The 12367-nt window shown below is 45.0% G+C and overlaps 1 protein-coding gene across 1 annotated transcript; it reads right to left on the bottom strand.

Moving 5' to 3' along the window:
* Positions 1-968: 968 nt before the first annotated feature.
* On the bottom strand, positions 969-7253 carry LOC103779119 (poly(rC)-binding protein 4-like; the record flags this gene model as incomplete). Its single annotated transcript, XM_008946738.1, has 2 exons — positions 969-1317; positions 7084-7253. Coding segments are annotated over 2 exons (519 nt in total), but the record flags the coding sequence as incomplete, so codon positions are not given.
* Positions 7254-12367: the final 5114 nt, after the last annotated feature.

The raw sequence follows: 12367 nt of genomic DNA, 5'->3' as shown, positions 1-12367 counted from the left end.
AGTGAGTACCAGAAGAGAAACTCTGTGTGTTTGACTTGTACCTACTCTTCAGTACTTACAGAAATAAGTACTTTGTTGGTAAATATAAAATATCTGACTGCAAAACAAGGAGCCTGCTCTCCCCCCTCTAAAAACTCCTGAAGTGGACTTTTCAAAATCACACTTGTCCAAAACAGAGAAAAATTGTCGCACCTTTAAAAGAGTGAAGTGGCAAGGCACAGGTGCCTGAGGCTTTTTTCTCCATGTCTTTGACCCATTAACTTTAGCAGTTGTTCTTGGATCAGAGAGCTGGGTTTGGTGCCTGCAGAAGTGCCTGAGCTTTGGTACTTTCTGGCCCCCACCTCCTGCTCACAGGCCAGACCCCGGGGCGAGGAAGACCAGAGTCCTCAGGCCTGTTGAGACCGAGGGGCCAGCACTTCACGTGGGGCTTCAGGGGCACTAGCAATCACCACATTTGTGGGCTCTAGCAGTAGAAAAATTGACCGGAGGTGCCAATTTGTTGTAGAAAACTGTTCTGCAGTTGGAGGGATCCCTTCAAAGGGCTCTAACTGTATTGATATGCCAATCGGTATCGCTAGAGCAGGATTCGGCTGTCAGAATTTTGCCTCATTTACGTTTTTTCTTCCCAAGTGCCTCCTTGCTGGGTGGGGACAGCCCTGCCACGCTGTGGGGCTGCTGGAGGGCCAGCCCTGGCTCTGTGCCCCCAGCCTCGGGAGGGCGCCGGGGCGGGGGAAAGCCCCCGGGGCGGTGGGAGAGCCCCTGGGCCGGCTCCCGCCTGCTGTTGGAACTAGTTGGTAGGTGGTGCCCGGGTGTTAGTCGGTATGGAGAGCGGAAGACGCCTGGCGTCGGCAACAGTTAACACTAGCAACTGAACAGAAAAGAAAAGATGCCGTATTGTTTCCTTGATAGCTAGGATCTACCACAGACTCTTGGTAGAGCTGGCAAAGCTTGCATTGTGTCTCATCCCTTCAATATGGAGCAAACTTCTGGCGGTCAGATTTCTTAACCCCACTCGTCGAAGGAATTTTGGCAGTGTAAGCGGACAAACTCCCCGTGGCCCCCGCGGCGGCCGCGGCATTTAGTGCCAGGAGTGGGACAGTTTTCATGCCAAGCAGACTGGAGACAGGAACGGCATAGTGGGTGGTTGGCAGAGTTGGTAGGGGAGGGGGGGTACTGACGGTAACGGCGGAGGCGGCCGCCAGCACGGCCATGGAGGTGGGGGTGGAGGTAGGGGTGGCAGACTGAGAGAGGTTCATGTTGAGGTCAACAGGGGTCGTGACGGAAGCGGTCTGGGTGCTGACTTTAGCCATCTCTAAGCTGCAAACGAAGAGAGGAAGAGGAACAAACAGGTTGGGAGGGTCCAGCCAGGGCGGTGGGGCCAGGAGGAGGAGGAGGAGGAGGAAGGGACGGAGGGAGGGACAGCAACCACGAAAGGGCAGGATTAGATCGGTGGACAGACGAGTGGGAGGGAGAGGGGGAGAGAGAGAAAAAAAGGGAAAATGAGGGTCAAAGGAGGAACATGTTATGTGTTAAAGAAGAGAAATAACAAAAGGGTTTTTCATGGTTTGATGGTGGAAACATTACTGAGACTCTAAAGTTCTTTCAAAAAAAAAAAGGTTGGAGGGGTTTGCTAGTTCATTTTACATATGAAAAAAGAAATCTAAGGAATGCAGGTAATGGCAAAAAAGATGGAAAAAATGAAACTTAAAAGAAAACTTAAAATAACTATGAGGTTTACTCCCCAGCACTGGTATGGTGAATTTTGCTTTTCAAAATTATGGCATTTTTGAAAGGGGGACGCGGGGGTTTTGGTAGTTTTTTATTTCAATTTGTCAATTTTGTGACATAAATAATACCCTTTGTCATTTTGCTAGGATGAGAGGAGACTGAGCAGTGATTTGCTACTTGCATCTAAGGCATTTTGTTTGGTGGGGATTTTTTAGAAAGTTTTTCATTGCATTCACCGTGAGGTCAATGTGCATTTTTCATATAAAACAAACCTGATTAGCCAGTGTGTTCACTTCGGTTTGTACTTTCCCCAGATCTTTTTGTTTCTTTGTTAGTTTAAATCACAACAGAATATTTATTCAATATCTAATTATAAGGAAATGAACAAAAGGAAGACAAAAAACCGCCCCCGCTTCCACTGCAGCGGTGTCCTTTCTGAGCTCGTGGCAGTGGTTACAGTAAACACAGACGAGCTTACCAGCTGACAAACAAGGTACTACATAGATACAACACACACATCATCAGACAGGCCCCACCAGCATGAGGACATTCAGAACCAACCCCCCAGCCCAAGGCAGTGATGGGCTTTTTGGAGGACGTAGGTCTCAAACCACCTACTCTACAATCTAACTCCAGCTATCGGCAGGCAAGATGAGTTGGGCCCATGTATTTAGGCTTTTCTGTACATTTTTAGACATTAAAATACAGTCATTCCAAGGACGCATCGTATTTATCAGATGACAAAGTATTTATCTAGAGAAATCCTCCCTTTGCCTTTTGTTTGTGCTGATTGTGCACTGGCTTCTGGGTCGGCAGACAACCTAAATACTCATTTCAGGCTGTGCTTTGCATGTGACCAGCTGGGAGGTATGGCAGCCTAGCATATAAATAGGACTACAGGTTAGAAAGATCTTTGCTAGCTATAGTTACATGGGTATTAATTCCAAGTTTGGGTGTTTTCTCTGTAATTACTAACTTGTTGGGCTCCTGGGCTTTCTCCTGAGGTGAGCTGAGGAGCTGCAGCACCAGCTTCTCCCTCCCAGAGTGGAGTGCAAGTGAGCAACTGGCTAACCTACCGCTTCCCTATCAAGTCCCAGCAGGCCTGGGGCAGCTTCCCAGCACAGGGTTTGTGCTGGTCCCTGTTGGTGCTGGGGGCTGGGCATGCAGGCTGAGAGAGCAGCTCTAGCCAGCCTGCAGGTCCGGAGGGGAGCGTTGTTGTCCTGCTCAGGGCTTGGAAGAGCCTCACTTTTCCTCACTTTAGAATTTCATGCAGTTTTGAAGCAGCCCCTGGACTGGTCATGGCCAGAGAGAGGCAATGCCCAGGAAGGCCTGCCTGCTCTGGACAAGGGCAAGGATGCCAGCAACCAGCCAGCGCTGTGCAGGGGATGGGGATGTTGGACTGAAGCTTTCCAAAGCACTGCTGCTGATGGGGAACCTAAAGGATACCTGCAGCGGGTCTGAGCTGGGGAGAGGAGAGTGGAGGAGAGACAGAAATGCTTGAGCACCAAGCTCCTCTCTTCCCAGGGAAGGAGAGCTCTGGGAGCAGTAACTCCTCGGTGGCTTTTGCTGGGAAGTTGGCAGGCACACATCTGCTCAGAGGGGAGGAGAGTGAGTGCATGAAATGCAGCCCCGCTTGTGGGAGGTAAAGCTTTGTTTTTCCTACCCCATGGTGTTTATCTGTCCCTATGGATGAGCAGCTCAGAATTTTTCTGACCCTTGCAGCAGAGTTGTTCTTTGCAGAGAAGAGCATTGTGGTGCTGTCAGCCGCACTACGTGCGCTCTACTCGCACAGTGGGATTCACAGCAAGAACACTGGACCAGTGAATCCAGCTCCAGTGTACATCCTCAACTCGGGGTGTAGGAGTTACATGGTAATACCTTTAGAGGTTTTGAAAAACTCAGTTTATATAGTTGGATTTTAAAATATTTCTAACTCAGTATTATTCCGAGAAGGAGCCATGTAGCGTGACAAGGCAGGACTCGGTGTTTCAGTGACTCCAAATTTGCCTACCTTGCATGTAAGAAAAACAAACAAAAAAAGCCCTACTGACATGGGGTTTTTTGAGCCTGAGCTTTTTCCTGCACCAGCAGGGAGAATAGATCCCACAGGCTAAATGCTGACGTTGGTAGCAGTCACTGAAACTCCCTGTCTCTGGTGTACTCGTACAGGTATGATTAGAGCAGAAATTTGCCCCATTTCACAGCTATTACTGGTGGCAACACAAGGTGAAAGTACATCAGGTTAGCTACCAGCTGTCCTGTGACAGCAGCAGTTTCCCAAACCAATTGTAGATGCAGCAAAATTGAATTTGGAAGCGGATGAGGCAGGCTTCATACAAAATACCACTGTGCCAATTTCACACTGTCGCTTTGAAGACCTGCAATTTATAAATATATACACCAAATGCCACATCCTGCATTACCCAAAACTGGTGAAAGGAATAAAGCTCGAGTGTAGCTTTGGTGATCCTGTTAGCACTGTGACTGAACCTCTCATCAAAACGGCAGTAAAAAATAATATCTTCAGGAAATTGCACTTCAACAAGGAGCAAGTGCTGCTGGCTACGATTCATTTGTAATCCAAAGTCAGATATTACACAGGAAACCTAAAATGCAGTTCCTTCTTAGTAAAAGCTAGAAGATGGAATTGGGTAATGAAAATCCAGGTACTACAGCAGAAACCAGCGAAGAGAAGATGTTACAGGAAATAAAGACACTTTTACTGCAAACAAGCTAGGACACTTTCTACTCGTACAGAGGTCAGCGCTCGGGTAATCGATACAGAAGCAAACCAATAGTTTATGAAGTTTTAAATTTGTCTTGATATTGTATCACTGTACTTGTATATCTACAATTTAGAGTATATTATGTACATATTTGACACCAGACTGCAATGAAAGCCTTAAAACAATATGATAAATTATTCTATAGATGGCCACTTTGGATGGAGGATTATTTAAAGATGCACACAGAACATTTCAGGAATGCTGTGGATAGATTTTTGGTTTTTACATCCTATGCTGCTGTGAGACATTGATTTATTCAGCAATACTGACCCTGGAAACCAAATACACAAGAATGGCAGATCTTGTGGGGGAGAGGGGAAAAAAAAAGGCCACCTTACCCTGAATACTTATATGGCTTTTATTTATTATAATTATTAGTTTGACAAACCAGACTGTTCCTTGGGCAGTCTAGGTACTGTACTCAGCTCTTCCCCAGCACTGTTTATTTCATGCCAACATCTTTAAAAGAGACAGCAGCACTTGTGGCAGGCTTAGGACTGACAAAGGATGAAACTGGCTCCCAGCAGGTACAGGCAGTGGCAGCCAAGACCTGCCTCTCAGAAACCTGCCCGAGCCCCTAAACCCCAGCTAGAGCAGACCTGCCTCTTGCCTGAAAGTTTCTCAGTTCTTCTTCCAGTGCGACTGTGAATGAGCACTGCCGCTGGGGTGGCACCTAACTGGACAGAAATTTCTCTTGTGAAGGAGAAATGTGGAGCAGTGTCTCTTTTTGAAATTAAAAAGCCACCTTAATGTCCTATGTTACCTTAGAGCTTAATTTATTATACATTACTTTGAATCTCCATTTACAAATGAAGTCACTTCATCTAAATACAGTTTCAACACATGGTACATAATAATAGATGACGTTTTATTATAGATGATGGTAACAAATGACTTCTATCTAGAAATTCAACAGGAAGAAAATATGGTTCTGGTTTCACAGGGTATAGGTAGAGTATCCGTAGTATATGACTGCTGAGTTTTCTTCTTTGCAAATATACGTTAAAAGACCTCGTATATATCCCATTCCATCAAAAGAATCATTAAACAGTAATAAGCAGAAGTGTGAGAGTTCACAGGATTTCCTAAATTGAGTCAGAGGTTTGTTCACTAGAGTTTCTGTCTCTGGTGAGCAGCTCACTGCAACTCCATTAATAAGTAAGTGCATTATTTTATCTGCATGCTTTAGCTGTCTTGAAGATCTTAAATTGTTATCTTCTGAGATCCAGATGCATGCCATATGGTGTTTGTGCAACTAAAAATGAAGGGGTCTATTCTCGTCTCGATGTGTGGGGAATCCCTGAACACCAAGAGAAGAACATATCCTTAAGGGTTAAAGGAGGGAACACATTTTTATTTGATTACAGGGCTTACGGAAGTGACTTATATTTGCTACAAAGAATATACATCAAATGAGCTGTAGGTTGGTTTTAGGATTCTGGAAACAGCTTATCTTAGGCTTGACGATGCCACCTCTCGATATATCGTTCCCTAGGAAGCTACTTTCAAATTGTATTATAAAAAGTAATATTTTTGTTTGCTGTAGCACAGAGATGCACAAACATCCTTTTCCTCCATTAAGACATTTACGGTGGCTTGCCGTGGTGCCCTACAGTACTGGGCTGAAGAGGAGGTTGGACCACAGGAAGCTGTAGACCTGCTGTGACTACAGCCCCCCCATATAAATCACATACATTCTACTACCTTAACAGCAAACATAGTTAAACACAAAGCTTGATTCATATCACAGCATTTTGGGGACAGGGGGAAAGAAAAAGGGAAAAAAAAAAGGCAATAAAATACATAGATACTCCCCCTTCCCACAAGAGCTTGCCTTAGGTCACCATTTACAAGTAGATTTAGGAGACATCACTCCATACAGTATACTTTCCTCTCAGGATAATTGCAAATAAAGTTGGTATGAATTTTAGCATTTTTCTAAATAATCATATCAAAACTGATAGAGACTTAAGCAGTCACAATGTCTTAGTTAAACAGCCAGTGCTTCCATTTAGTTCTGGCACTGAGCAGTGGAGAAGCAGATAGTACCACCCTGCCTCATTAGGGAATACTTTTTACAAATTTGTGATGCTGTCTCTGAAAAAATGAATCCCATGTCCCTTTAGCAATTAAACACCCGTTTAAAATCAACTCTGAGTGGCAATTTCCAGTTAGTAAATTAAACCTGGTTTGCAATCTGTTTCACTACATTTGCCATTCAGGACAGTAAATTAACTCTATGAATTTTTTTTTTTCTTCTAAAGCATTTACAATTGTCATTTAATTCATCTGGCTATAATTTAGGTGGATGCTATTATGACTATACCAATTTTTTAGCTTCTGTCATTCAACATGTACCTAGAATTGCACCGGATTAAGCTCCTTTCCATCTAAACCAACAGTAAACACAGGCTCTAACGTTAAGGCTTTACAGATCACTATGAACTGAATAATACTAAGCCAAATGGACACTGCCAAGCAACTTTCTGGATTTATCCAGGACAGACATTTGCTGCAGAGCAGACAGAGCAATCTCACAGAAGCATTATCACTTACAAAACAAACTTACCTTGCATTAATGAGGTACTGTGCTAAGCTGATGTTTGCAGGGGATCCTGTGATTGTAACTTGTCGTTCTGCGGAGCCTTCTGTGGCATTAGCAATCTTGATCTGTGCTCCTGACATCTGCCTGATTTCATTTATCTTACTGCCTTGTCTGCCAATAATGCAGCCTATTAACTGGAGCGGGACAAAGACTGAGATTAGTGCCACAGACTCAAGCAAAACCCACTTAACTGCAATTTGTAATATTGCTAAAAACATTGTTATGAAAAGCTCGATCCCAAACTAGAAGATTTTTGCCGTGCCGTTTGGAAGGATATAACTAGTGGAGTCTTTTGGCTCTGTGGTCGTACATCTCTAAATCAAGTTTTGCTGCTACACGTTTATCAACTCACTATCAGACTATTCTGCTGCCTCCTGTGGCAGAAAACGACAGTGTGCCGTGGTGCTGGCAAATACAAAGCACAGCCCACCCAGACTTGCCCGTGGCAGCAGGAAGCTGAGATCAGGAGCTGGAAGTCAGGCTGACCTCCCAAAGCTGCTGCTGTGTGGCTCTGCACCCATCCTCCACCTCCCTGGGCACACATGGTCCTTGCCTGGCCCACGTGGTCCTCACTTGGTCAGATACTGCCCTATTAAAGTCAGTGGGATTTACAGCTCACTAACTGCAGGGAGAAGTAGGTGTAGGAAGGGAATGAGATTTGTCTGCGTTCCTTTACAGAAATTTACCTAAACTTCTATTTTTGTGAATAAAACTGAGCCTGAGTTGCCTCTGTGTGTGTATCCCCAGATCCCCTCAATTTTTTTGGTAAAATTGCCTTGGTGTTGTCTTCAGTTAACAATGATGTTTTTAAAGGTTGTTTAAATGCCCTTGGTGGCCACGAGGTTTTGGAAGCTGCGTGCAAGACCTCAAGAAGGTGTTTAGCAGCATGGGGAACCGCTGCAGCTGGGCTGAGGGACAGTGGTGCCTGTGCCAGGGTGTCGCTCCTCCAGCACAGAGAGTCCCCTTTGTGTTATGGAAGGATGGGTGCTGGGAAGCTCAGCAATGGCCAGAATGGGCAGAAAACAGACTCTTCACTCTACAGGTCTGTTGACACTGGGATGATGGTGCCAGTTTGGCAGAAGGACATACCAAAATGCAGTCTCCCTTCTTTTCCCACCCTTCCCACTGCTTCAGGCCCTAATGTTTTACCCTCACTGGTACTGAAGTATTTGGAGTATCTTGCCAGAAACAGACTCACATTGCCCAGACTTCTTATTGAAAGAAGAACCTCCCTGCAACGTAATCCTTGCTCCGTTCTCAGGGATAAGCAGAAAGACAAAGCAGCTACCTGGGTAGCTGAAACAGAGACCAAGCACAAGAGGAGCACCCACAAAGAAATAAAACGTGATTTCAGGAAACGCACAGAGGATTTCTTGTCCTGTTCCAACACAAGGGCCTCGCCAAGCTGCCTGGCCTCATCCTGAGTCTTAGTGGGTGACTGCCCATGCCAGTGCAGACGACCTATGTGAACTTCACAAGGAAGCCTTTAGCCTGTCTCTCGTGCACACAAATGTGCCAACAGGAAAGTGTGGGCTGCACGTATTCCCTCAGCCTGTCCAAAGGAGAAGAATGGAACTCTGATAAAATTCTTGGTGTCAAAAACATACACTAGCTGTTAGCAGCACAGGGATCCCTAAGCATCTGCTCCCTTCGCCTCAGGCTCTCTGGCCTCCGTGGTCCACAGCTAGTGAAGGTGAAGGCGGGGAGCAGAGGAGGCAGAGCTCAGGGGGGTGCAGCCAGTGCCAGCCAGCCGTGTGGTCTGGTTTTCCTCAGAGCCTGCACCAGCTTGAGGAAAGCCAGGGCAGTTCTACCAGAGCATCGCTGCACAGCCAAGCTGGCAGCACTAGAGCCACTGTCTCTGTTAAAACCCGGGGACAGCCTTCCATAATGATGTCACAATGAATCATCTGCATGCTGTACTGTAGCTCTTTGCCCAAATCAGGTCAGAAGTGTTCCCTACTGCAGAAGCAGAATGGAGCACAGAGTGAGAGACAGCCATGGGCCATCTTGACTGCTAGCCACAGTTGTTGCCCCAGACATCAGAGTGTCTTGAAACACCCAACAGGAGTGGAGACTGTATTTCCTTATACAATAATCAGCATAGAATTGTTTTTTGTGATCATGATTTTAAAGCAACTGATCAAGAATCTGTCTGTTGCTACTGTTGACTTACGAAGCAGTGACCAGGATTTAGGCTGTGTGAAGCAGCTGTTATGGTGCCTGTCACATCTTCAGATTCCTCTGAATACTTCTCACCCGATTTGCAGATCTGAATATGCTTCTCGTTGCTTTAATAACTATGTCCCAAGTGTCTGAAGTGCTGGGGTCTAAAGCCCCAGCCCTGAATCAGGGTTGACATACGGATGATGCTATGTGATTGGAATTGGACTGGTCCCCAGGCTGCTGAGTTGGTTTGCTCATGTCTTTACTTTGTCCTGCACTGTGAGTGAAAGTATCAGTCTTTTTATTCCTCTGGTTCTTAGCCATGTCATATCCTCTTTGTATGCTTTAGAATTGGAGGGGAAAATCTGGCCTGTGTGCTGGTTATTGATGACAGTGTCCTTCCTATTGGGGCATGCAGTCAGCAAAAGAGTGTCAAAAGGAAAATGTGGACTGCACACATTCCCTCCGTCTGTCCAAGGCAGAAGAGTGGAAACCTGATAAAGTTACTTGGTATAAAACCCATGTAACTACTGCTGGGTAGTCTCTAAGGAGACTTGTAAGCCAGGCAGGTCAGTACAAAGGACTGGCAGTTGCTAAGCTGATGCTGAGTTAGGTAGCGAGGATCCAGTCCAGACGGAGGCCAAGGATGCTGGTGACACACGCCTCTGGGAGGGGGGCTCGGCCACCTTCAGTGTGAAGTGCTCCGAAGTCATCCCGTGATGCTGTGACAAGGGACTGCTGAATATACTCTTGAAGCTGTGACACAGCCTGCAGATCACACGGAATACACTTCTCCATTTACCATGAAGGAAGCACAGCAGTGCTGGGGTGCTTGGGTGCTCTCTGGGATGACTTTCCCACTACCTATGACACTGAAATTTGTGCAACATCTGAATATTCAAGAGCTGCTGAGTTCTGGAGAAGTTCAAGGGACTGTTTTTCATCTACAAGGCTTTGATCAATCATCACAGACATTTGGTTTTACATAGAAACACCTGCTGTGCCTTATTTTGAGGTGCAGCCATGTCAAATTGCATCCACAAACGTATGCCCTTTCAAGGCTGACTTTTCTAATGCTGTCAGTTGCCTCCCTGTCATTCTGTAGCTGGCCATTTCACATGGTTTGGTGGGCTACGTGTAATTCAGTCCCACAAAAGTCCCTCACCACAAAGCCAAGCTTCCACAGACTTTGAAAGCTGCTACTTTGCATGCAATGCTGCCTGTTTCACAGACATGGGTTTGCTGCTCTTTCAAGGTCAGTACATGGCATTCAGGAATAGGGAAGACAGTAAACAGAGCTGTTCTCAAGGACTTTAGGTGCCATATTACTTTTGATGCTCACCTGCTTGCTCAACATAAGGTGAGTCTTGCTCTCACTTACAGAATAAAGCAAGACCAAATTTTCCAGAAGACCAGGGATAAAGTTGGCCCATGTAAGAGAGAAGCCAACCTACTACTGACGATACCAAGCCTAATATGCACTATAGTATAATATGTATGCTATTAATATATATGTATAACATATAATATACACATATGTACATACATACACATAATATGTATATGCATACATATTTTAAGTCTCTCAAGACCTGGGTGGAACAGCTCAGACTAGATGTACACCTGGCCCAGCAGCCTGTCTCTGCCTGTGGCAGTAGCACACACTTGCAAAATAAAAGGATGAAAAGACTGTGAGGTATAAAACCAAATTTCCACTGGTATCCCAAATTCCCTCCTAAGGATTACAGACTACCTGAGAAGCAGCTGGTATCTCTGCCTTTATGGTCAACAGCCCATGTCTCTGGCAAGTTCTTTTTGGAACTGTATCTCCTTCTGCTGTCTAAGAAAGGCCATAGGAGTGACCTGCAGAACTTGGTCATGTGTGCAGTCTAAGTATCACCATTTGTACACCTCAAAATTTCAGTTGATGTCCTTAGCTTCTTGGACTGTGAGCACCAGGGAAAAACTGTTCCCTTTTCACTATCTTCCCCTACCTGAGTGTTCAGGAGCATTTCTTCTCATGCCAAAAAAAAAACCAACCCCCAAAAAAACCAACCTTAAAACATGGATTCTGCTTTTTGGCTTTTTTTCTGGTTTTACTCTGTGCTTTGGTGAAGTTCTGCTGATAGCAATATAAAAAGGACTGAGCCAGAAGTCTGGACTCTGAAAGGGTGGGACTGGAAGGCCTGCTGTGATTCCTCCCACCCCAAACTCTGGATGCTGATAGCTTCCCCCAATACACTGACATCTCTGGTTCAGGTCCCTCTCTTATATTTTTTTCATCTCTATAACGATAAACGTAAATGCTAAATCTGTATATTTTCCCTCCATAATGCTAAAGTCACCGACTGAGCCTAATAATAACAGCTTTCTGCTGCGTGTTGCCTACAGGTTTACACCTCTATGTCCGTCACACTGCATTATTTCTGTGCAGCACTGAGAGCAACCAGATTTCTAGTTTTTGGTTTGTTATCCAAGTCCAGTGCTGTAGAGTATTGCTTGTCACAGGAAGTAGCATGGAGCTCTCTTTCTTTTTAAATACTGCTAAAAAAATTAAATTCCTTTCTTATAATGAATATAGTGCTGGTAAAAAGGGCCAAGGAAGTAGCCTCTGCAAGCTGATATCTGCTTTCTGGAACACAGGGGTTGACCACACCTGCCTACAGGTACACGTGGTTCCCCTTTGTACCCTGCTGCCAACCCAAGGCAACTCCATTTGCTTTGGCAAAAGCTCTGCATTAGTTGAATAACCAGGTGCTCATCATGAAGGAGACTCTTCTATCACTTTTCATAAAGATACAGGCTTTCCTCATTCCAGGTTGGAGTGGTTTTGTTTTTGTTTTGGTTTTGGTTAGAAATGCTGGGGCAGAGCACTCTGTCGGGAGAAATAATCTCCTGATGCATGATTACAGTTCTTTACAGACTTACTGCAGGGCCTAGAAAGGGATGCTTAAATATGCTACGCTTCTTAAAAGCCAATAATAATAATAATAATAATCATAATCATAATAAACAATTTCACTTTCCCTGCCAGGATAATGCAAAATCTAGACTATACTAATTTCATAGAATCACAGAATCCTTT

This window comes from Merops nubicus, unplaced genomic scaffold (assembly GCF_000691845.1).
Source record: "Merops nubicus isolate BGI_N331 unplaced genomic scaffold, ASM69184v1 scaffold709, whole genome shotgun sequence".
NCBI lineage: Eukaryota > Metazoa > Chordata > Aves > Coraciiformes > Meropidae > Merops > Merops nubicus.
This window is presented reverse-complemented; position numbering and strand designations above follow the sequence as displayed.